The 22,173-nt window shown below is 41.6% G+C and overlaps 1 protein-coding gene across 1 annotated transcript in view; it reads left to right on the top strand.

Moving 5' to 3' along the window:
• FLT1 (fms related receptor tyrosine kinase 1) overlaps positions 1 to 22,173 on the top strand; it is a 131,948-nt gene extending 109,775 nt beyond the window's left edge. Inside the window, exons 21-30 of the mRNA XM_081953290.1 lie at positions 5,429 to 5,588; positions 5,962 to 6,059; positions 8,959 to 9,081; positions 10,933 to 11,044; positions 12,372 to 12,471; positions 14,804 to 14,909; positions 16,514 to 16,656; positions 18,241 to 18,322; positions 20,164 to 20,249; positions 21,669 to 22,173. Of these exons, the coding sequence (XP_081809416.1) occupies positions 5,429 to 5,588; positions 5,962 to 6,059; positions 8,959 to 9,081; positions 10,933 to 11,044; positions 12,372 to 12,471; positions 14,804 to 14,909; positions 16,514 to 16,656; positions 18,241 to 18,322; positions 20,164 to 20,249; positions 21,669 to 21,864 (1,206 nt within the window). The 3' untranslated portion in view covers positions 21,865 to 22,173. The remainder of the gene's footprint in view (positions 1 to 5,428; positions 5,589 to 5,961; positions 6,060 to 8,958; positions 9,082 to 10,932; positions 11,045 to 12,371; positions 12,472 to 14,803; positions 14,910 to 16,513; positions 16,657 to 18,240; positions 18,323 to 20,163; positions 20,250 to 21,668) is intronic.

Genomic DNA, 22,173 nt, shown 5'->3' with positions numbered 1-22,173 from the left:
CTCCGGAGCACCGTATCGGAACAGTACCTGGTGCTCCAAGCAGGCACTGGTACGCCTGTACCGGGGCGTACTGCCTGCAACCCACCACTGAATTAGAAGGTCAAAAAGTATTGAAGAATTAATACCATTGGATTCATATCTCCAATAGGTATTTTTTAAGGTGGTAAGGCAGGTATAGTCAAGTGAGAGTTCCCTAACTAAATCTGTCATACAAAATCATAATCCTATTTGTAACAGCCACATTAAGTGATTTTATGTTCCCTTCCTAAGTTTAGGTGTATCTGTTTCTGTGTGCATGCTTTTCAATAAAGTGAGGAAGAAACATAAATTTCACGAATCTTAATTTTAATACTATTTGGATTGTGAGTATCCATATAGATATATATGGATAGATATAATTATCTACCATTAGAATCTTAGTACTTTCTTACATGTTATATGATAACCTCTGTATCTTCCCTGGCTAATTGTTTTGCTGAGTTGAAGACAGGAAACTGTAATCTAACTGAAGTTTTGAAGAAGCCACTACTATGCTCCAAATCTTAGCATTGTATACAAGTTAACATGAGGGACAATTCTACATATTTTTTTTCCAAAATTGAATCTGAAAGGCAGAACCCGGACCTGAAAGCACACTAGTAACCAATGCTGCTCATGGAGTAGTGTGCTGTTTTAGGATCACACATAACTACTCACCCCACTGCATTTTGCACCAAGTGAAGCTTCTGGATACCCTTCAAGGGCAGCTCCATGTAGAACACATTGGAGAAACCCAAATGGGAGGTGACTAGGACATGATTAACATTAAGCAGAGCCTCCCGATCCAGGTATGGGAGCAAATGTCTCACAACAGAAAGTTGTGCAAAGATCCTCCTAGCATAACTTCCACCTGGTCTTTGAGCAGGAGTTATGAGTCCAGGAGGATCATCAGATGGAGCACTGGGTCTGTCTAGGCAGCACAACCCCATCTAGCACCAAAGATGGCATAGCCCCAGAACTGGAAGGTTCTAAAAGTCATTTAGTTTTGCTAGAATTCAGCTAATGTCTTTTCTCCCTCATCCAGACCCTCACAGTCTCCAAGCACTTGGATGAGATGTCTACAGCATCACTTAGTTCAGTAGGGGCAGAGGTCAGTGGTGGGTTTCTACCGGATCGCACCGGATCGTGCGAACCGGTTGAAGAATGAACCCGGAAGTAATTTCCGGCCCCGCCCCCTTGGCGTTTTTTTTTTTGCATCGGGGCTGACTCCCCGCCGCCACTGCTGTTCCTTGTCTTCTGGCCCGTTTCCCAACTGGCCTTTCCTCGCTTGGAGGGCTTTGGAGGGAAGCTTCTGCAGAAGCCCGGGTGAGTGACAACAAGTTCCCGCCGTTACGAAGTCTCGGAGGCTGTAATTTTCTGAGCTGTGCGCGCGCGCCTGTTTTCCACGGCGTGGAGCAGCAGCGAGGCTCTGCGAGGCCGGCAATGACTCAGGATGCCATCCGGGAAGACGAGGAACGCGAGGGGGGACCGTTGACGGCCTCTGCAATCATCGCTCGCCTCGCAGAGCCTCGCTGCTGCTCCACGCCGTGGAAAACAGGCGCGCGCGCACAGCTCAGAAAATTACAGCCTCCGAGGCTCAGAACGCTTCGGAGGGAAGCTTCTGCATAAGCCCGGCCGAGTGACAAGAAGTTCCCACCGTTACGAAGTCTCGGAGGCTGTAATTTTCTGAGCTGTGCGTGCGCGCCTGTTTTCCACGGCGTGGAGCAGCAGCGAGGTTCTGCGAGGCCGGCAATGACTCAGGATGCCATCCGGGAAGACGAGGAACGCGAGGGGGGACCGTTGACAGCCTCCGCAATCATCGCTCGCCTCGCAGAGCCTCGCTGCTGCTCCACGCCGTGGAAAACAGGCGCGCGCGCACAGCTCAGAAAATTACAGCCTCCGAGGCTCAGAACGCTTCGGAGGGAAGCTTCTGCAGAAGCCCGGGTGAGTGACAACAAGTTCCCGCCGTTACGAAGTCTCGGAGGCTGTAATTTTCTGAGCTGTGCGTGCGCGCCTGTTTTCCACGGCGTGGAGCAGCAGCGAGGTTCTGCGAGGCCGGCAATGACTCAGGATGCCATCCGGGAAGACGAGGAACGCGAGGGGGGACCGTTGACAGCCTCCGCAATCATCGCTCGCCTCGCAGAGCCTCGCTGCTGCTCCACGCCGTGGAAAACAGGCGCGCGCGCACAGCTCAGAAAATTACAGCCTCCGAGGCTCAGAACGCTTCGGAGGGAAGCTTCTGCAGAAGCCCGGGTGAGTGACAACAAGTTCCCGCCGTTACGAAGTCTCGGAGGCTGTAATTTTCTGAGCTGTGCGCGCGCGCCTGTTTTCCACGGCGTGGAGCAGCAACGAGGCTCTGCGAGGCGAGCGATGATTGCGGAGGCCGTCAACGGTCCCCCCTCACGTTCCTCGTCTTCCCGGATGGCATTTGGAGTGATTGCCGGCCACACAAACCTCGCTGCTGCTCCACGCCGTGGAAAAAAAGCGGGCGCGCACAGCTCAGAAAATTACAGCCTCCGAGGCTCAGAACGCTTCGGAGGGAAGCTTCTGCAGAAGCCCGGGTGAGTGACAACAAGTTCCCGCCGTTACGAAGTCTCGGAGGCTGTAATTTTCTGAGCTGTGCGCACGCGCCTGTTTTCCACGGCGTGGAGCAGCAACGAGGCTCTGCGAGGCGAGCGATGATTGCGGAGGCCGTCAACGGTCCCCCCTCACGTTCCTCGTCTTCCCGGATGGCATTTGGAGTGATTGCCGGCCACACAAACCTCGCTGCTGCTCCACGCCGTGGAAAAAAAGCGGGCGCGCACAGCTCAGAAAATTACAGCCTCCGAGGCTCAGAACGCTTCGGAGGGAAGCTTCTGCAGAAGCCCGGGTGAGTGACAACAAGTTCCCGCCGTTACGAAGTCTCGGAGGCTGTAATTTTCTGAGCTGTGCGCGCGCGCCTGTTTTCCACGGCGTGGAGCAGCAACGAGGCTCTGCGAGGCGAGCGATGATTGCGGAGGCCGTCAACGGTCCCCCCTCACGTTCCTCGTCTTCCCGGATGGCATTTGGAGTGATTGCCGGCCACACAAACCTCGCTGCTGCTCCACGCCGTGGAAAAAAAGCGGGCGCGCACAGCTCAGAAAATTACAGCCTCCGAGGCTTCGTAACGGTGGGAACTTGTTGTCACTCGGCCGGGCTTATGCAGAAGCTTCCCTCCAAAGCCCTCCAAGCGAGGAAAGGCCAGTTGGAAAAGGGGCTTTGCTCCTGCTCCGGGCTGGAGGCTTCCCTCCGAAGTCTTAGGATGTTCTGAGGAGCCCCTCAAGGAAAAACGCCGCTGCCAGGTAGTTAAAAGTACCTCTCTGATTCTGTCAGACTCTGTCAGTCTCTCTCTGATTCCCTCTCTCACTCCCTCTCTGTTCCTCTCTCTCTCTGTCTGTCTGTCTCACTCACACACACACACTGTGGTCACCTTGTTGAGTGTTCCAATCACATTTGAAACACTCAACAACTGGCTTGCATTTATGGTATTTTGCAGCATTCTGCAGTCATAGGACCAAAATATATGGTTAAAAGCATATATTTTGGTCCTATGACTGCAGAATGCTGCAAAATACCATAAATGCAAGCCAGTTGTTGAGTGTTTCAAATGTGATTGGAACACTCAACAAGGTGACCACAGTGTGTGTGTGTGAGTGAGACAGACAGACAGACAGAGAGAGGGAGTGAGGGAGGGAATCAGAGAGACTGACAGACACACACACACACACACACACAGAGACAGAGAGGGGGAGGGAGGGAGAGAAAGATAGAGAGACACACACAGAGTGAGTGATTAAGTGAATGAGTGAGAGACAGACACACCCAAATACACAGAATGACAGAGAGAGAGGAAGGGAGGGGAGAGAGACAGAGGGAGAGACAGAGACAGACACACACACACACACACATACACACAGAGTGAGTGAGAGACAGACAGACACACACACACAGAGTGACAGAGATGGGGGAAGGAGGAGAGAGAGACAGAGATACAGAGAGAGAGACAGACAGATAGACACCCAGAGAAAATGACAGAGGGAGACAGAGAGGGAGAGAGAGAGAAAGAGCCAGAGAGAGAGAAAAAAAGAAAAAGAAAAAAAGAAAGTGGGAGAGAGAGATGAAAGAAAGAAAGAAAAAGAACTTATGACCACAATTGAGCCCAAAATTTTGGTTGCTAAGCAAGAGCATCGTTAAGTGAGTTTCACCACATTTTCCAAGTTAGCCATGCCCACCTGGTCACATGACTGCCAAGCCACTCCCACCAGGTCACATGGCCGGCAAGCCACTCCCACAAAGGAGGCCACACCCACAGAGTAGGTTCCAAAAAAATTTGAAACCCACCACTGGCAGAGGTGTATAATTGGATATCATCAGCATACTGATGACACCTTAAATCATGGCAATGGTTGACCCCTCACCCTTCATATACAGAAGATGTTAAGCAGCTTCATATACAGAAGATGTTAAGTAGGCGAGGAGAGAGTACCAAACTCTGTAGTAGCCCACATAGTAGGGGCCAAGGGCAGAAAGTTTCTTCTCAATCACCTCCAGCTGGTAACAACCTGGATTATGGTATTGCCAAGCTTTGCCATTTTATTTTCAATGAAAGGGATGTATTCCCTAAAAGTTGTTGATTGTTTATATATTTATAGATTTTAGTATTATGACTTTTCCCTCTTAAAAGTTTATAGCATATATACAAACATTGTGGTTGATTAGTCATTGCATAGGAAGAATTTTATGAATTCCATGCTTCTTTAAACTGTCAATATTTTTAAAATCTCTGTAGGACATTATGCTTATCCTCTCTGCTTTTGTTCCAGGCCATCTTAAATTGTTCAAGCTAGAGTTAAAAATATTGACGGAGTATATAGTTAGCTGCATTAAAGCAGTGAAATATGTTTTCCCCTGACAAATTAACAAGTAAACTGAAGATGGAGAGAATGCTTTCTCTAACAAAAGTGCTTTTACTCACTTGCATGAATCATTTCCAAGAGACTTAATTCTCATCACTGAAGAACATTAAGTTATGGAAGGAATTCACTGGCACATTTCAAACTTTTTTTGAATGGAAAGACACAAATAACCTACGGCTCAGCCTAAGTAATGTTAAGCACTTCAAAATCACATTGGGTTGGATCCAAAGTTAGTCATACTTAGAACTGACTCCAATTAATGAGATTTAAAAATCTCTGGTTTAAATGGCTCCTTGCTAAATATGAATATTGCTGGCTTTATCCCTTTAATTGGAGTAGAAAAAAAATGTAAAGTCCATGTTTAATTATCAAACTGAAATAGGTGGAACTCAAAAGTATTTTATAATGAGTGGGTCATGGAAAATTACAATTCTACATTGCTTTGCCAATGATTTCTCCTTGTTTAAATAAACAAGTATGGATCCATTCAAAGAGACCTTTTGATGGAGAAGAAGGATGTTGAGCCCATCAGCGGTCAGAAAAAAAGACTGGAGAATGTCCCAAGTCGAGAAAGCTTAGCAAGTTCTGGATTTCAGGAAGATAAAAGTTTAAGTGATGTGGAGGAGGAAGAGGAGGGTAGGTATTAATTCCTTCCTTTTTCTATACAGCTTGTGTAGTTTTATAGTCATGCTCTGCATCTTTGACATTTTCTTGCTCCATTTATCACCCCCGTAAACATCCGTGGGAGACGCTCAGCTCCAAGAAAAGATGGTTTAAAATAAGCTTATTTACAGAATTCCTCAGTCAGACAGGAAGATGTGTGACTGTTTCTGTGACTGTTTCTGTGGTCTCTTCCTTATACAAGGGGAAGTCTTTGGTATATCATAAGGATCTCCCCCACCCACCCACCCCTCATTAGTGAACTAAATTTGAAATGCTCTAAGGAGAATAAACGAATTGCTGTCAGGATGAGGTCATATTAACCATCTCCATGCCGCTTTGATTTCAGATTTCAGTGATTTCTACAAGTGGCCCCTCACCATGGAAGATCTGATTTCTTACAGCTTTCAGGTAGCCAGAGGCATGGAGTTCTTGTCATCTCAAAAGGTTAGCTTTCCTTCTTTGCATTGGCCTCCAGAATAGTAACAACAACAACAACAAAAAGAATTGTTAAGTAATATGCCTATAGCTCCTAGTGGGTTGTCAGGCCGAGTATTTTTTTTTAGCTATTTATTGGATCTCTAAACTACCCTACTCCACCAATTTCAGGTGGTGTACCAAATGAAGCATAGTATAATGCATCGTACAATTACAATATTGTACCATACAATTAATTAAAGAAACTCTATAAATAATAAAATATAATCCTGGTGTGGATTATGCAATCTTTGGGCTCAGTGGTGGGATTGAAATGTTTTTACTACCAGTTCTGTGGACCTGGCAGGGGAAGGTTGCTGCAAACTCTCCCGATCAGCTAGGACTCGGGAAGCAGATAATAGATGGGGGTGGGGCCAGTCAGGGGTGGTATTTACAGGTTCTCCAAGTTACTCAAAAGTTCCGCTACCGGTTCTCCAGAATTGGTCAAAACCTGCTGAAGACTACCTCTGCTTGGGCTGCATAACCAGACTGCAGACTGAGACAGATGCATTTTGTCACTGATGCTCTCAGTGGTGAAGAAGAGGACGTGAAAAATGCCTTCAACCTATTTTGCTAAGAGCTTGCTCAGCTGCGGATGCATGGGCATTAATAGTATTGAATGACATCGACACTAACGGTAAATGTAATTAACACAGTCTTTTGGAAAAGCCATATTTTAACTATTCCATGAGAAGCTATAAAAGTGGGAGGCATCCTTGCTTGGCATAAGCTCTTCCAAAGGAGGAGAAAAGCCAAGGATATGGTCTTGCACAGTAGTCTAGAACAGTGTTTTTCAACCTTGGCAACTTGAAGATGTCTGGACTTCAACTCCCAGAATTCCCCAGCCAGCGAATGCTGGCTGGGGAATTCTGGGAGTTGAAGTCCAGACATCTTTAAGTTGCCAAGGTTGAAAAACACTGGTCTAGAAGAGGCTGGCTTGCATAGAAAGAAGAGGACATGCCTTCATTGCAATGGGCTTTGGTTGCCCTTCTTGTATGTTGACTTCAATGTTCCTAAGGCTTGCATAGAAAGAAGAGGACATGCCTTCATTGCAATGGGCTTTGGTTGCCCTTCTTGTATGTTGACTTCAATGTTCCTAAGGATTAGGCATTAGTGATGGCAGAAAATGTTGACATGGGTACAGCTAACCCTAATAATCTACTTTATACCTTCTCTATACCATGATTGTAGTAAAAAGGTTACATGAAAGCTTTAACTGACTAAAGTCATGATAAGCCGCAAAGGACAATATGTATAGGTCCATCTGGTGATTATTTACTATTCTTTTTGTACTCTCTATTTAACTCTGCTTTCTCCAGAAGGGAGTAGTGTGATGGGTATGTACAATTGTATATATGTATGCATGCATGTAACATTCCTCACATTTTAGCAATTTCCCATCAGATGTATAAGACTCACATTGCTTTTTCTTTTTAAGTAGAAATTCTGTGCTCTTAATTGTTGTATAACAGATTATGTATGTATGTATCAGTGGTGGGTTCCTACCGGTTTGGACCGGTTCAGCCGAACCAATAGTAGCTTGGCGGCATGGGCCTCCAGAACCGGCAGCAATCCAGGCCTGCCACACCCCCAAACTGGTTCTCCGCCATCTTAGGTTTTTTTTGCTTCTGCACATGCTCAGAGCAATTTTAGCTGTACTTTGCACATGCGTGGCACGCCCCTGAGCAAACTGGTAGTAGTCTCTGCTGGAACCCACCACTGGTAAGAACGTAGTCAACAAGTGTATATTTTTGTAGACAGAATGGAAGCTTTTACATTGTTTCTTATCTCACTAACATTAAATAGTAATAGCTTAAACATGTATGAGACTACACAATTTTGTTTATATCTCAGTTCAAGGATTTATAAAACAGCTGTTTTCCTTCACATCTTTTTCACTCCCACAAATACACAACTTTATACAAAAACCCATATGCGCTTTCCACCCCGACTATCACTGGAAGAAAGAGAGAGAGGAGAAAATGATTTTTTTCCCCAGTTGGCCCAAAAGGATGAAAATTTCCAGAATCCCTTGTGATAAGATATAATGCACCAAGTTTGTCAGAGATGGTGCTAACTGACTTTAATATATTTACAATTTGAAAGGGAAATTGTACACCACTCTTAATTTCTCCAAAGCAGCTGAAAACTAAGGAGGAATTTCCTGACAGAACAATTAATCAATGGAACAACTTGCCTCTAGAGGTTGTGAATGCTCCAACACTGGAAGTTTTTAAGAAGAGATTGGACAACCATTTGTCTGAAATGATTGTAGCTGTTCCTGCCTGAGCAGGGGGTTGGACTAGAAGACCTCCAAGGTCCCTTACAACTTTGTTATTCTGTTAATTGCTTGATTTCAGGCAGAATTTGAAAACAAAAATTATGCCTCTATAAGAATTTTTGTTCTATGTGTTATGATATGCCATCCTGCCTTTGTTTCACATCACTCATTTTAATGTTTTCAATTAACTGTGTATTGTTATCCAATTTAAGCAGAAAGCTGTGCTAAAAATATACTTTTAAAAAGTATAAATAGAAATTACTTTGAGCAGCCGTTTTTCCCCAGCAAGTGCCGTTAAGATATCTCAATTGATGACTCACGTCACTTGTTAACCAGAACTATTTAGTTCAATTTGTTTAGAATGAATTAGAGAAGACAGGTCACTTTTAATAAGTCTGGACTCTAGAGAGCAACTCTATCCGTGGGAAAAGAAATTACTATTCAGTCAGCTTAAGTCTGCCATGTTTGGAAGTATCCCTGAAAATTCAAGAATCATACAGCATCTTAAAAGATAAAACACAAGCGCTCTACTGCGTTAGAGGAAATGGAACTTGAATAAATACGTTTTTTGCAACTATTTTCTTATAGTGCATCCATCGTGATTTAGCCGCCAGAAACATCCTTTTATCGGACAACAACGTTGTGAAGATCTGTGATTTTGGCCTTGCAAGAGATACTTATAAAAATCCTGATTATGTGAGAAAAGGGGACGTAAGTATGGCATACTACTCTACTTGGTATTTGCTCTTTTGTTTATCATTCTGAACAGCTCGTGAAAAAGCTCTTTCAGTATTTACATTCTCTGCCATCAAAAGGCCCCTAAACACATTGGTGCTCTTTCCTTTAGTGCCAAAATGAGCAATCCAGATGAGTTGTATACATTGTGCTTGTTTGCATCCTCCACAACAATGCTCGGAAATGTTCATCAGTTCTTTTTTCTTTTTTTAATCGTTTATATGTTGATATTTTATTTCTGGACTAACCTTGCCAGACGAGCCAATGAGAAAGTTTAGAGCCAAGGCATGGAAGAACAAGATACTTGATTTTTTTCAGTGGTGGGCCAGGGTTTACAACAAACCCTGAGACCTATTGGTTAGCCCTATTGGTTGGGATTGCACTTTGGAAGGTATAAATAACATATCATTGTTTAGGAAGCATGCTATCCAGATACAATTTAGAAAGTGGTGTAAGGGGCATACTTTTTGCCTTACGTCTTGCTAAGATAGCAGAAAGCAAAGGTCCGCTGCCTAGATCCAGAATTCTGTTTTCTGTTTGTAAAATATAGCAAAGGGTCTTTACGTGGACTTAACTTTGGTGTAAGATTAAAAACAACCCTCAGAGTCCAAAAAAGGGAGCAGGAAAGTGCTAGAAGCAGAGCGTTAGTGTTAGATACTTGCTCTAATTTCAGTGGTTTTCACCAAGGTCCTCTGTTCCAGCGGGAAGAGAGGTTTAATCCTATTGGTCGAAGGGTCTGACAGCTCCCTATAAAAGGGCTGCTGTCAGACTCAACCTTTGCTGGATTGTTCTCACTTGTTGTACCTAATAAAGAGCTGTTGTTACCATTAAGCCTGTGTGTGCCTATCCATTATCCAATCTAACAGTTACTGATTAAATTTGGTATCTGCCACCGTGAGCTGCAGTGGCACAATGGTTAGATTGTAGTACTGCAGGCTATTTCTGCTTCCTGCTGGCTGCCTGTAATTTGGCAGTTCAAATCTCAGCAGGCTGAAGGTTGACTCATCCTTCCATCCTTCCAAGGTGGGTAAAATGAGGACCCAAATTGTTGAGGGCAATATGCTGACTCTGTAAACCGCTTAGATAGGGCTGCAAAGCACTGTGAAGTGGCATATAAGTCTAAGGGCTTATTGCTCTTTCCCTATGCTTAAACCTGGAGAGAAGTTTGCCCTAATCTTATTATCTCTCCGAAAATGCAATGGAGCATCATGAAGACAATTTGGCCACCTGTATATTGTTCTGAAGGGTTCTGAAGAAGGGTTAATATTGGTAATATTCCATGAACGCAGTGTCAGAGTTTCCAAGTACGAACAAAGCAATTTTAGAAGTCACGTTGCAGGATCTCCCTTATAACAACGAGCAGAGTCATCCCATTTAAATCTTACTAAAATTTTCATAGGCTTGGATTCAGACAACATGATAGGCTAAAATAGAATGGGTTCCTTTGGGGTTCAGTGGATTGTGGGAAGTCAGACATTGCCTTGCATATTAAATGTGATCTGAGCCATCACATCAGGTATAATATGGTTTGTTTTGGACACAGCAAGCTATTCTTTGTTAACATGGGTTTAGTATGTTGGATGAACCCATTCAGTGTGTGAAATGATATTCTCTTTTGACACATAACTCAGAAATGGCAAGATGCTGCCTGAATCGATATACTACATCCTACTAGGATAGACTAGAAATAAGGCCCTAGTGTTGGGCCAGGGGAGAAATTCAACATCCTACCTGCATTTTAAAAAGGTTTATGATCTACAGTCCAAGAAAACTTTAAATCTACTTCTATAAAACACTTACAGGATTCATAATGAACTTTTGTTGCAGGCACGTCTTCCTCTCAAATGGATGGCACCGGAATCTATATTTGATAAAGTCTATAGTACCAAAAGTGATGTTTGGTCATATGGAATATTACTCTGGGAAATATTTTCTTTAGGTAAGAAAATTAAAGGATTAAGATACTCCATTTTTATGATTTGGGAAATAAAATAAGTAAAAGCAAATACCTAATCTGCAATCCTATAGCATGTTGAACTTCATCTGGATTGGTACACATACATACATAATACCCTCAATTACGTTTTTATAATACAGGATAGCAGTCTATCTAAGGTCTTGATTCATATTAGAGCATTTGTGCTGATAAATAAATGAAGGAAGACTAATATAGATTTATTTCAAGCGATTTAGCTCTCATCAGCTAGCCATACCCTTACTGGGATTTGAACCTGGGCTCTTTTTACAAGTTAGGCAGTTGTATTAGCCACTAAGCCACAGGCTCTCCTCCCTTATCAGCTGAGCCAAGGAAATAAGTAAGTGTTATGTCAAAGCACCTGGTATGCCCAAATATAGGAGGGAGCATACTGCTTCCTTTTTGCCTTTCAGCTCTACCCTAGGAGTCTTCCAGGCAGGAAACCATTTTTGTGTTGCAAAAACTATTGTTTTTTTTAAAGAGAAGCTTTAAAAGAGAAGAAGACAAGACAGGAGAAACAAAGCAAAATAAACAATAGCTGTCTTCAATTGCTGCTGCGAAGCCATATTCCAACCATTTTTTCCCCAAAGGCATTGATCTCAAAATTGTGATCCTTCTAGACCAGTGTTTCTCAAACTTGGCGACTTTAAGTCCTGTGGACTTCAACTCCCAGAATTCCCCAGCCAGCTATGCTGGCTGGGGGATTCTGGGAGTTGAAGTCCACAGGACTTAAAGTCGCCAAGTTTGAGAAACACTGTTCTAGACGTAGAGATAGGGGGATGTGGGGAAGGAGATGGGAGGTCATAACAACCAACCGCAGTTACTAGCCCATTGGGTCACACAATACTGGACCATTGGCACACACAGCTGCTTCCTTTCTGTACTGATCAATGAGACTCACCAGGCAGACAAACACGAAAATATCTCAGACTGAAGAAGTATAAGGCATTCAAGATGAGAATGCTGAGGCATTGCATTCTTAAAAAAAAGGGGGAAAAAGGAAAAAAATGCAGGATACAAAATCCATCCTGCAAAGGAAGCAACAATTTCATTCATCAAAGAAGAATGGCAGATGAGACAGACACAACAGCAGAGGAAACCAGTCAATGCTAGCAGTTCCTTAGAAAAACAATCTTCTGGTCATCTAGTACATGTTTCTAGGGCAGCTTTTACCTCTGAATTAACTCCTTGCTTTCTGATTTGAAAAAAAAACCCGATCGGTTGAAAATATGAATTTGGGAATGAAGTACTTAACTAAAGATTCCATTTCTAATTTTTTTTTCTTTTTTAGGTGCATCCCCATATCCTGGCATACAAATAGATGAAGTCTTCTTCAGAAAGTTGAAAGAAGGCATATGCATGAAAGCTCCGGATTTTGCAACCCCAGAAATGTATGTGTGTTTGTGTGTGTATTTGTGTGTTTGTGCACTTTTATTTGGAATATGCACATAAAAATACCCAGCATGCTGGGGTTTTAGAAGGGGCCATCACAGGGGACAGCTATGTCCAGGAATAGTGCTTATAAATTACCCTCCATCTAACTTCTACGTTCCAAGAAATCCATAGGACAATCCCTCGGTTAGCTCATACAGTAGCAATTGTATTAAGGAAAAAAGAGTAAACATTATTTCTAAACCAAATCAATGAAAGGAATATATACAGTCTCTAGTCACAGTGAGCTGAGAATGAGACAAAGTGAATATGCCCTTTATCTTAATGAGGAATCCGATTATGGTTTTTATTTTATTAATCAAATTTCTACCCCGCCCATCTCATCTAAATGATTTTCAGCAGTTTGCAAAGAACTTCATAAACTATTAAAATGTGATTAAAAAGGACAGTTAAAAACAGAGTTTAAAAAACCAAGGTTAAAATAAGTTAAAAGTAAGAAGTCAAAGTTTAAAAAAATTAAGAAGGCTAAAAAGGGCTTAATAAGGTGGAGGGACCATCATCAAGCCAATCAGCCAACACACTTAGACCTCCATGCTAATTGGCTCTTCTGAAAGGCAGATGGCAATGGCAGAGAAGGTTTAATTCAAATATTTCCTTTCTGTTTTAAAAGTAAAATGGAAGAAGGGAGGATAATCTTCTTTTGCCTTTTCTGGGTAATGAGAAAGAAGTCTTTTAAAATGTTGCAAAAGGAAGAGAGAATGGAAGGGAACAATATTGAATGGAAGAGATTTGAGAAGTCTGGGACTGTCTGCTTTTGATGGCAGTCGCCTGGAGATTGTAACTTCCCTTCCTTTGCATTTTTAAATTTTGATTCTGAACTTGCAAAGTATTGCTGGTACTTCAAATATAAAGCACATGTTCTTCTGTTGAGGATTGATTGTACCTCCTTGTTTCTTACTTGTTTTACAATTTTTTTCTATCTCCCTGGAATCAGTCATAATTCTAAAGCTGTCATAACTGTGTACAATTTAAGAAAAAAAACCCTTCTCGGTTATTTTGGCTGTATTGTTTAAATTATTAAAAGGGACTAATTGTTTTAAACTTTTCAGTTACCACCAGTCATGATAACAAACAACAAATTCAAATGAACCTACTTTTGAAACAGACATTATTTACCATATAAGTTGCCCAAACAACTATGGGAATTCCATTAGGCTTTAGCCATATCCTTCTAATATGACTTTTATAGCCCCCCTGGAGTCTGCTGTAACAGAGAAATTGGATTCTCAATAGATAGCTAACAATGCACATGTGCAGCAGAATAAAACACTCTGCCAACATCTTGTTCCTTTATGTTCCAACTTCCAAGGTGTTCAGCCAATGCAAATACATGATAAAAATTTATGGATAGCTGTCCAGTGGCAAAACTATGGAATTCATTTTTCTGCCTGGCTCTGGCGAATGGGTGTGTGTATGCTGAAAGAATAACAGAAATTCGAGGAAGAGATCAGAAATTATCAGAGACTGAGATACAGTATCTGAAGTAGCTGCTGATGTTTGGCTTGAAAATCAGTACAAAGCCTTGATAAATTTGGAACATATGAAAGACTGATATGAACAAAAGTGTAGCCAGTACTTGGAAGGCTTTCACTAAGTTAGAAAAGCTTTTAGATAATTTTAGATAATTATAGTACTGAAATATGATGCAAGATTCAAATTCCCATTAAAGTGCTCCCTTGCTTGAAATTTATACTGGCAACAAAACATCCCATCAAGTCCAATGTTCCTAACTGTACCCTGCCCTCATTCCCCCCCCCATCCTATATCTTAAACAGCCTTACAGAATCATTACAACAAAAATCAACGTTTTTCTCCTGAAACCATCACAGAGCCAAAATATATAAGCATTTTTCACTTCATATCTCTTTTGGAAACTTCATGTATAATCAAGAAATATATATAAACAAATGGCTCTTCAAACAAATACAATTAGAGTTCTTACTCAAGGTACAAATAACCAGGCTCAAATGATCGTTCTTTTATATAGTATGCAAAGACTTATCTCTCTAGAGAAAATTCTGATGCTGAGAAAAGTGGAAGGAAAAATAAGAAGACGATGACCAAGAGCAAGGTGGAAAGACTCGACTACAGTGACAATTAATTCAAATTAAAATTATTAAAAAGAAAAGGGAAAGATGGCCACATATCTATGGAGCTCATATGGAAGGATGGGGGGTCCACAAAATGAAATGGAATACACTTGAGATAAGCTACTGCAGAAGTAAAGCTTGTGAACCCTTTTTAAAATTCTTCGGGGATTTTTTTTGGCAGATACCATATTATGCTTAGCTGTTGGCAAGGAGATCCAAATGAAAGGCCATGGTTCTCAGAGTTGGTGGAAATATTAGGGGACTTACTTCAGGCTAATGTACAAGAGGTATGTAGAAAATTGTGATGTGTCTTGTATAGTTTTTTCTTTGAACAGGTTCAGTGGAAACTATATCAACTTTCCTCCTCTCTTAGAAGTAATCTTCCTATAAGAATTACAAATTAACGATGTCAACTGCGTACAAAGAGAATTTATACAAGATGTTTTATAGATGGCACTTTCTGCCGGCAAAGTTGGCAAAGATGTTTAAAGATAAATCAGTCAAATGTTTAAACCAGAAATATTTCTGTTGGGAATATTACCTGAAACTTATAATAAAGAGAATATATGTTTAATTATTCATGTACTAACTGCAGCTAGAATTGTATTTGCACACCATTGGAAAAGAAAAGAGATTCCTACTGACGAGAAGGTGATTAGGAAAATACAAGAATGTGCAGAAATGAATAGATTAACATTAGCAATCACGGAGAAATAACAAACTGATTATTATATGATATGGGAAGTGTTTTGCAAATGGTTAGAGAATAAAAAAGGATATTGGAAATAAAAGAAAGGGGGGGGAAAGGTTAAAAGAAGAATAGAAAATATATTAAGATAGAAATGAGAATAAAATGATAATTGTTAGTATTAGTATGATGAGAATAACTATGTTTAATGTCACTATGATATTTTTATTGGAAAATATGCTAATGAAGGAAAGGAAGAGAATTACAATGTTTAATTTGTGGAGGGATGTTGCACAGAAATATCTGTACTCAGATGACACACTGCTCAAGGAAAGATGGAATCTTTATATTTAAAATTTGGGGGGGGGAGAAGTAAGATTCAGTGTTACTATAGCAACATGCAAACAATCTCCCTGGCTGAAGTTGAGCAGATTCAAGCATCGTGGAGACTGGTGTCATGAATCTTTTCCAGAAATAAGCTACTTGCTTTGCCCAAAAGATTTAATTGCATGTTTAGTCAATTCATCCACTTTTGAACTTCACACCCAATTCGCAAGATGTGACTCTGATGGAGTTTTATCATTTCTCAGTTCAAGTAGCAGATGGCATACTTAACGACCTTTCTTCATACATTTTAACCCTGTGTTTAGGAACGTATATTATGGGAAGTTTATTCTATGAAACATTTTTTAAAAGCATATCATCCCAAAATGCTTTCAGGATGCATCAATCCCCATTTTTGATAGTGCCAGTGGTGGGTTCCTACTGGTTCGGCCCTGTTCGGCTGAATGGGTATTGGTTTGGCAGCCTGGGTCACTGGAACCGGGAGCGATCCAGGCCTGCCACACCTGTTCTCCAGGCGGCACTGCAGTCACCACCATCTTGGTTTTTGCTTCTGCGCATAGCCATTATTGCACTGAGCATCCGTGCACAATGCGCATCAAGCACGGGTGGCGCATCCACGAGCGAAGCGGAAGTAGCGACTGCCGGAACCCATCCCTGGATTGTGCCACATGATTATTCTGAATGTAAGGGAGCTAAACTAGCTGATACCGTAATGTTTCAGTTTAATTGTGAGATGAATCAAACTGTTTTAAGATATATAGAGAAATTTGAAAACCAGTTATGTATTTGTAATATAGGTGTGCCCTACATTGCTTTTATAACAATTACTTTCACCACTTTCTCCTTCTGTCTTCACAGGATGGCAAAGATTACATACCTTTGAATACTCTATTACCAGAGGATGCTGGGACTGATCATTGCTCGCCAATTTCCTCTGATCTTCATGAGAGAAAAAACAGTTCAGTACCAGCCTTGACTAATGCCCGTGCTGAAATTTTGGGGTAAGATGAAATGTCAGGATATTTTACAAATAAAAAATAGATGAATAATAGTGTGGTTCGGCTATTGGACCTAGAGAAATAATGCAGTTTGTTGACCATTTTAAGAAGAGCTTTGATGGATCAAAACACATAAATAAATCCTGCTTCCCTCATGGATGCATCTTGGAAGCTTAAAAACAAGATATTTTCTGGGCATAATTGTAGAAGGCAGAGGGGATGGCCTTGATGGACAAGAGGAAGGGTACTGTAATTACCAAAGTAACAGTCAAATGGAAGGAGGCCAAGCCTGGAACAGAAGTATAACCTGAGAAAACATATCGGCCAGCTCCTTCCTAATTCTAGAAAAGATAAGGGAGAGTGGGAGGAAGCTTCTTCTGATTTGCAAGGTTCAATTACTATAGCTTTACAGTAAAACTAGTACTGACTACATGACACAGGATTCCTAATCTGAACTACTTTGGAGGGCTGACTCCCCATCATGGTTCCTGGCAATCAGCATTGAGTAAGCTTGGAAAGTTATTAGATCATGATGATTTGTGCCAGAAATTCCTTCCATACTACCACGAATTTTATTCCTCAAATCCTCAGGAAAAAAATAAAACTCGATCCATGATGCTTTCACAGTTGCTGAAAATTCTGATAATCCCCATGAGCCAACTAGTATAGCTTCTAGATATCTAAAGGAAAACATAAATGCTACCTAAGCCATATGTTACCCATATTGTATTTAATAATTTGTAAAGTTCATTGCAATCACAAAGTTGGCATGGTACCAGAGGTGGTATTCAGCGGGTTCTGGCCAGTTCTGGAGAACCAGTAGCGGAAATTTTGAGGAGTTCGGAGAACCGGTAAATACCATCTCTGACTAGCCCCGCCCCCATCTATTCTCTGCCTCCCGAGTCACAGCTGATCTGGAGGGAATGGGGATTTTGCAGCATCCTTCCGCTGGAGTGGGGAGGGAATGGAGATTTTACAGTATCCTTCCCCTGCCATGCCCACAGAACCGGTAGTAAAAAAAATTGAATCTCACCACTGCATGGTACCGTTCCTACTCACCATTAAAAAAAAACCTTGTAAAACTGTAGTTCAGCATTGATAGATGTGGTGGCTGACCATCTGCAGATAGTAGGCAGAGTCCAGGAACTGAGAAATTCTACCAATGATAATAAAACAGCCCATCCCCTAACCTTGTGCAGCTCCAGTGATTCTGCTCAGAATTAGACTTGCATGCTTTAAGTGGTTTTTATTTTTATATTAATCAAATAGATACAGCCACCCATCCCACCAAGAGAGACTTTGGGTGTCACACAAAAATATGCAGAAAACGTAAAAATAGCAGGTATTACAAGTGAGTAGGAAATAAATGCCATATAAAAATAGGAACCATGCCGGGTTGGCAAAAACTTGATATTCTTTGTATCAAATATAATTTGTGAACATTCTTTTTATAATTAGTAAAAAGTATCAGGCATATACTTACGCTTATCATCCATGATGAAATATTCACATGTAGCTACGATATAGGGATGTTTTGAACTGATATTATCTCAAAAAGCTTTTTTTCCCCCCTGTTTACTTTCTAAGAAAATATGTTCCTGCTTTCAAGATGAAACCATTCCACAGAGTCTTTGAAGAAAGTTCATCTAAGCACAAGTTTCAGCCTGATGTAAGTCGGTCCTAAAATATGTGGCACAACAGTTCTTTGGGATTCAGTCCCAGATTGATGAATTGAAGACGAAGACATGTTGAAGACATGTTGAAGAAGAAGTCAGTGGTTGTGTGGAAGAAGAATTTCATACAGATTGTCCTTGGGTTATAGCAGTGTTTCTCAAACTTGGCGACTTTAAGTCCTGTGGACTTCAACTCCCAGAATTCCCCAGCCAGCTATGCTGGCTGGGGGATTCTGGGAGTTGAAGTCCACAGGACTTAAAGTCGCCAAGTTTGAGAAACACTGGGTTATAGAGATAGCAATAGCACTTAGATTTATATACCGCTTCACAGCCCCCTCTAAGCGGTTTGCAGAGTCAGCATATTGCTCTCAACAATCTGGGTCATTTTACCCACCTGGGAAGGATGGAAAGCTAAATCAATCTTGAGCCAGTCAGGCTCAAACTCCTGGGAGTGAGCAGTGGGTTAGCCTGCAATACTGCATTTTAACGACTGCCTTACCACGGTTCTTTTTATGGCAGCAATTGGGATGGCTGAGGGATGCTAAGGGGCCATAAAGGGCAACATTACGTAATTGCATAGCTTAGCAACCACAATCCCAGCAGTCCAGTTGTTATGGTAACTCCATGGCCATGCAAGTCATTAAGCAGGAAAAAGTGGGAGTCCCAGGCAAGCAAGCTGGCAAGTGAGAGCTGGGCACGAGACCTTTATGTGGGTGGGGAAGTGTTATAGGTAAGCACTACAAATGGGTGTGACATGACATATGCTATGGAATGTGGGCGGGTCCATGGTTACCATGGAAATATGATACAGAGAGCAGATGGGCATTCAGGCGCCGTGGAGGGTGCCAGGAGCAGACACTATAGAGCAGGGGCGTCAAACTCAAGGCCCGCGGGCCAGATCCAGCCCACGGGGTGCTTAGATCTGGCCCGCGGGGCTGGCCTGGACATAGCAAAGGACTGGCCTGCAGTGACTCTGCCGGCCAAAATGGAGCATGGGAGGGGCATGTGCAGCCCCCCACAATCTGTTTTCAACCTCCATGGTCTCCTGCAGCACTCTGCCAGCTGACCTGTGGCCAGCCCGCAGAGGAGAACTACAATGCTGATCCAGCCCTCGAAGAAATCCAGTTTGACACCCCTGCTATAGAGTGTGGGTGGGCAAAAAAGAAAGACAACTGACTTGTGACCTCCCGCTGGCTTCATCATTGACCTTGTTTGCGAGAAGCTGGCAGAGAAAGTCATAAATTGCAATCTTAAGTGATCGTGGTTTGCTGTGATGTAATCGCAAACCAAGCACTGAGTGCCTGGGTTGCAATCACATGACTACAAAGATGCTATGATAACTAGAACTCTGAGGTCCAGTCATAGAGTTGGAAAGAGTTCAGGAGATCATAAAGATTGAAATCTAAACTCAAAGAACTTAACTTATATACTTGTTGAGCCATATATCATGCATAACAATTGAAGGTCCATCATATTATAGATACAAATAAGAGGAATGAGCACAAGTTCAACCAAGCAAAATAGATCCATTGACTATTGATCATTTCCCTCACAAACCACAAAGGACAAAATTATTTGTTTCTGGCCAATGATAAAACGAAAAAGGTGGCCTCATTTGGGCAGCTTAAGATTTGATCAGGACATGAAATAAATAAAATTTTCCTTACCACAATGCTACTGTGAATCTTGCCAATAAACCTATCGTTCTACGTATTAACGTTTTAAGTTTATTAAAGTTTATTAAACAAAGTTTAATATTTTGAAATTCTATGCATCAAGATGGGTTTGGCAATGTTATAAAAGAAAGCTTCATCGTCAGAATTGTATTCTCTTTCAGAATTATCAAGCTGAGGGGAGAATGCCTTTGAAACAGCTAAAACGTTTTACATGGACTGGCATCAGACCAAAGCAGACTTTTGGGAGGTATTTCTTCCTTTCATTGATTAAACCTATTTTCAACTTACTGGTTGCCCTAGGACAGTAAACAGTTCTATGAAAATATATCACAATATGGTGGAACAGAAAGCAAAATACATCATAGTAAAACAAGAATGAAAACAGCAAAGTGAACGATACAAACATAATATTCAGTCCTGGAAAGAGATAGTATAAGAAAGAAACTCAAAATAATTGAGTTTGCCTATCACCCATATGTTTAAGATAGGGCAGAGAAAAAGAGATAATTTTCTACATCTTGCTAATCTAAAACAGCATTTCTGGCATGCCTGTTTTTTGATATTGCCTATTAAGGGCTGACACTTCCCAAATAAACTTCTGTTCACCATACTACTGAATAGATTACAGGAGGAACAGAGTGGTATTCAGCCGGACCAGTTCCCCCCCCCCCGAACCAGTAATGGAAATCGTGGGTGGTGGGCCGCCCCCGCCCAGGCTCTATGCTGTGGAAGGCCGGGCACATGAGCAGAAGGGGCAAACTGTAACAAAATGCGAACCAGTGAGGAACAAAATCCCACCAGTGAGGAGGAACTATTATTATAATTGATGTCTCCCTTAAAACTCCAAAAGGCTAAAACTTTTACTGAGATTGAGAGAATCCTGCAAGTCTGATTTTGCTGTACCCATTCCTCCTGATGACTTTTGGAGGTATCTGCCTGAACCACTTCTGGAAGTTATCTAGAACTTCTGAACTTAAAGACATCAGTCCTTTTTACCTAGCTACATGTTGTTTCTTCCAACTTCCATCAAGGTCTTCTTCCTTGCTGTACATATGTTAACTATTTAATTTTATTGATACTTTAATTGGAATACTAAATTTTCAGTGTTTTTATTTCACACTAGTGCTGATAACCCGGCGTTGCCCAAGTATTTATTTATAGGGAGAAAATGTCCGGACCAAACGTAATTTCTAATGTTGGATTTTCCCCATTACCAGAGGGACCCTCCACGTGGAGTACTGTGAAGACGTTACTATGGCAATTCCACTGCGCTCTACAGTAGAAGCCATTTTATGGCAGTACAGTAGAAGCCATTTTAAGGCACAACAAGCTGTATCATAACAGAGTATATACCCCGAGGCATGTTAGGGGGTATCTTATCCCCATAGTATTTGTTTCAGAGAGTAAGTCATCCGAATACCTAATTTGGTTGAAATTGCTCGAGGTGTTCCAGAGTTATGCTGGAACACACATACACAGACATTTATTTTTATTTATATTATATACATACACACACAGAGACACACACATGCACTCACACGCACACAAACATAAATGCTGCACAATTATGTTTTAAAGACTAAATAGCAAAATACAGTAATAGTAAACAACTTGTTGTATGTATACTCTTGCCTCCCAGCTAAAGAGACATTGTTTTTACTTACAGTTTCTACCCTGGAAACCGAAGCAAGGGACCTGTCTTTTTGGACACAGCTGAGCCAAATGACTACAGTTTAAGTTTTGGTCATATCACTAATACGATGCAGCCACTTACCTGTAGCAAAATAACGTGTGAAGAAAAACTAGTGCAGGGTCTTTCTCCTTCCAGTCTCAATTCAATGGTGCGCCATTCTACTTGCTAACGTTAAAATACCTGTCTTTTGAGATTCTGCAGGTCTCTACCACCACTTCACTGCATCAAATATTATTTTGCTGCAGATCAATTCGTCATCACCTGGCTGGCTCAGTTTCCAAAAAGTATTTCCATAATGCAACTCCCTACATCAGCATGCATGAGCCCCTATCCAATAGTTGAAAGTAACATAAATAGGAGGAGGAAAGGGAATTATGTATGTGGCCTTATTTATTACAATAATAATGGTGGGAGAGAAATATAGTACAGAAGAAGAGCTATTTCCTGGAGGGAATGAAAATCTTGTGCATTGATCTCC

Source organism: Natrix helvetica (assembly GCF_964273705.1).
Source record: "Natrix helvetica genome assembly, chromosome: 4".
Classification (NCBI taxonomy): Eukaryota; Metazoa; Chordata; class Lepidosauria; order Squamata; family Natricidae; genus Natrix; species Natrix helvetica.
This window is presented reverse-complemented; position numbering and strand designations above follow the sequence as displayed.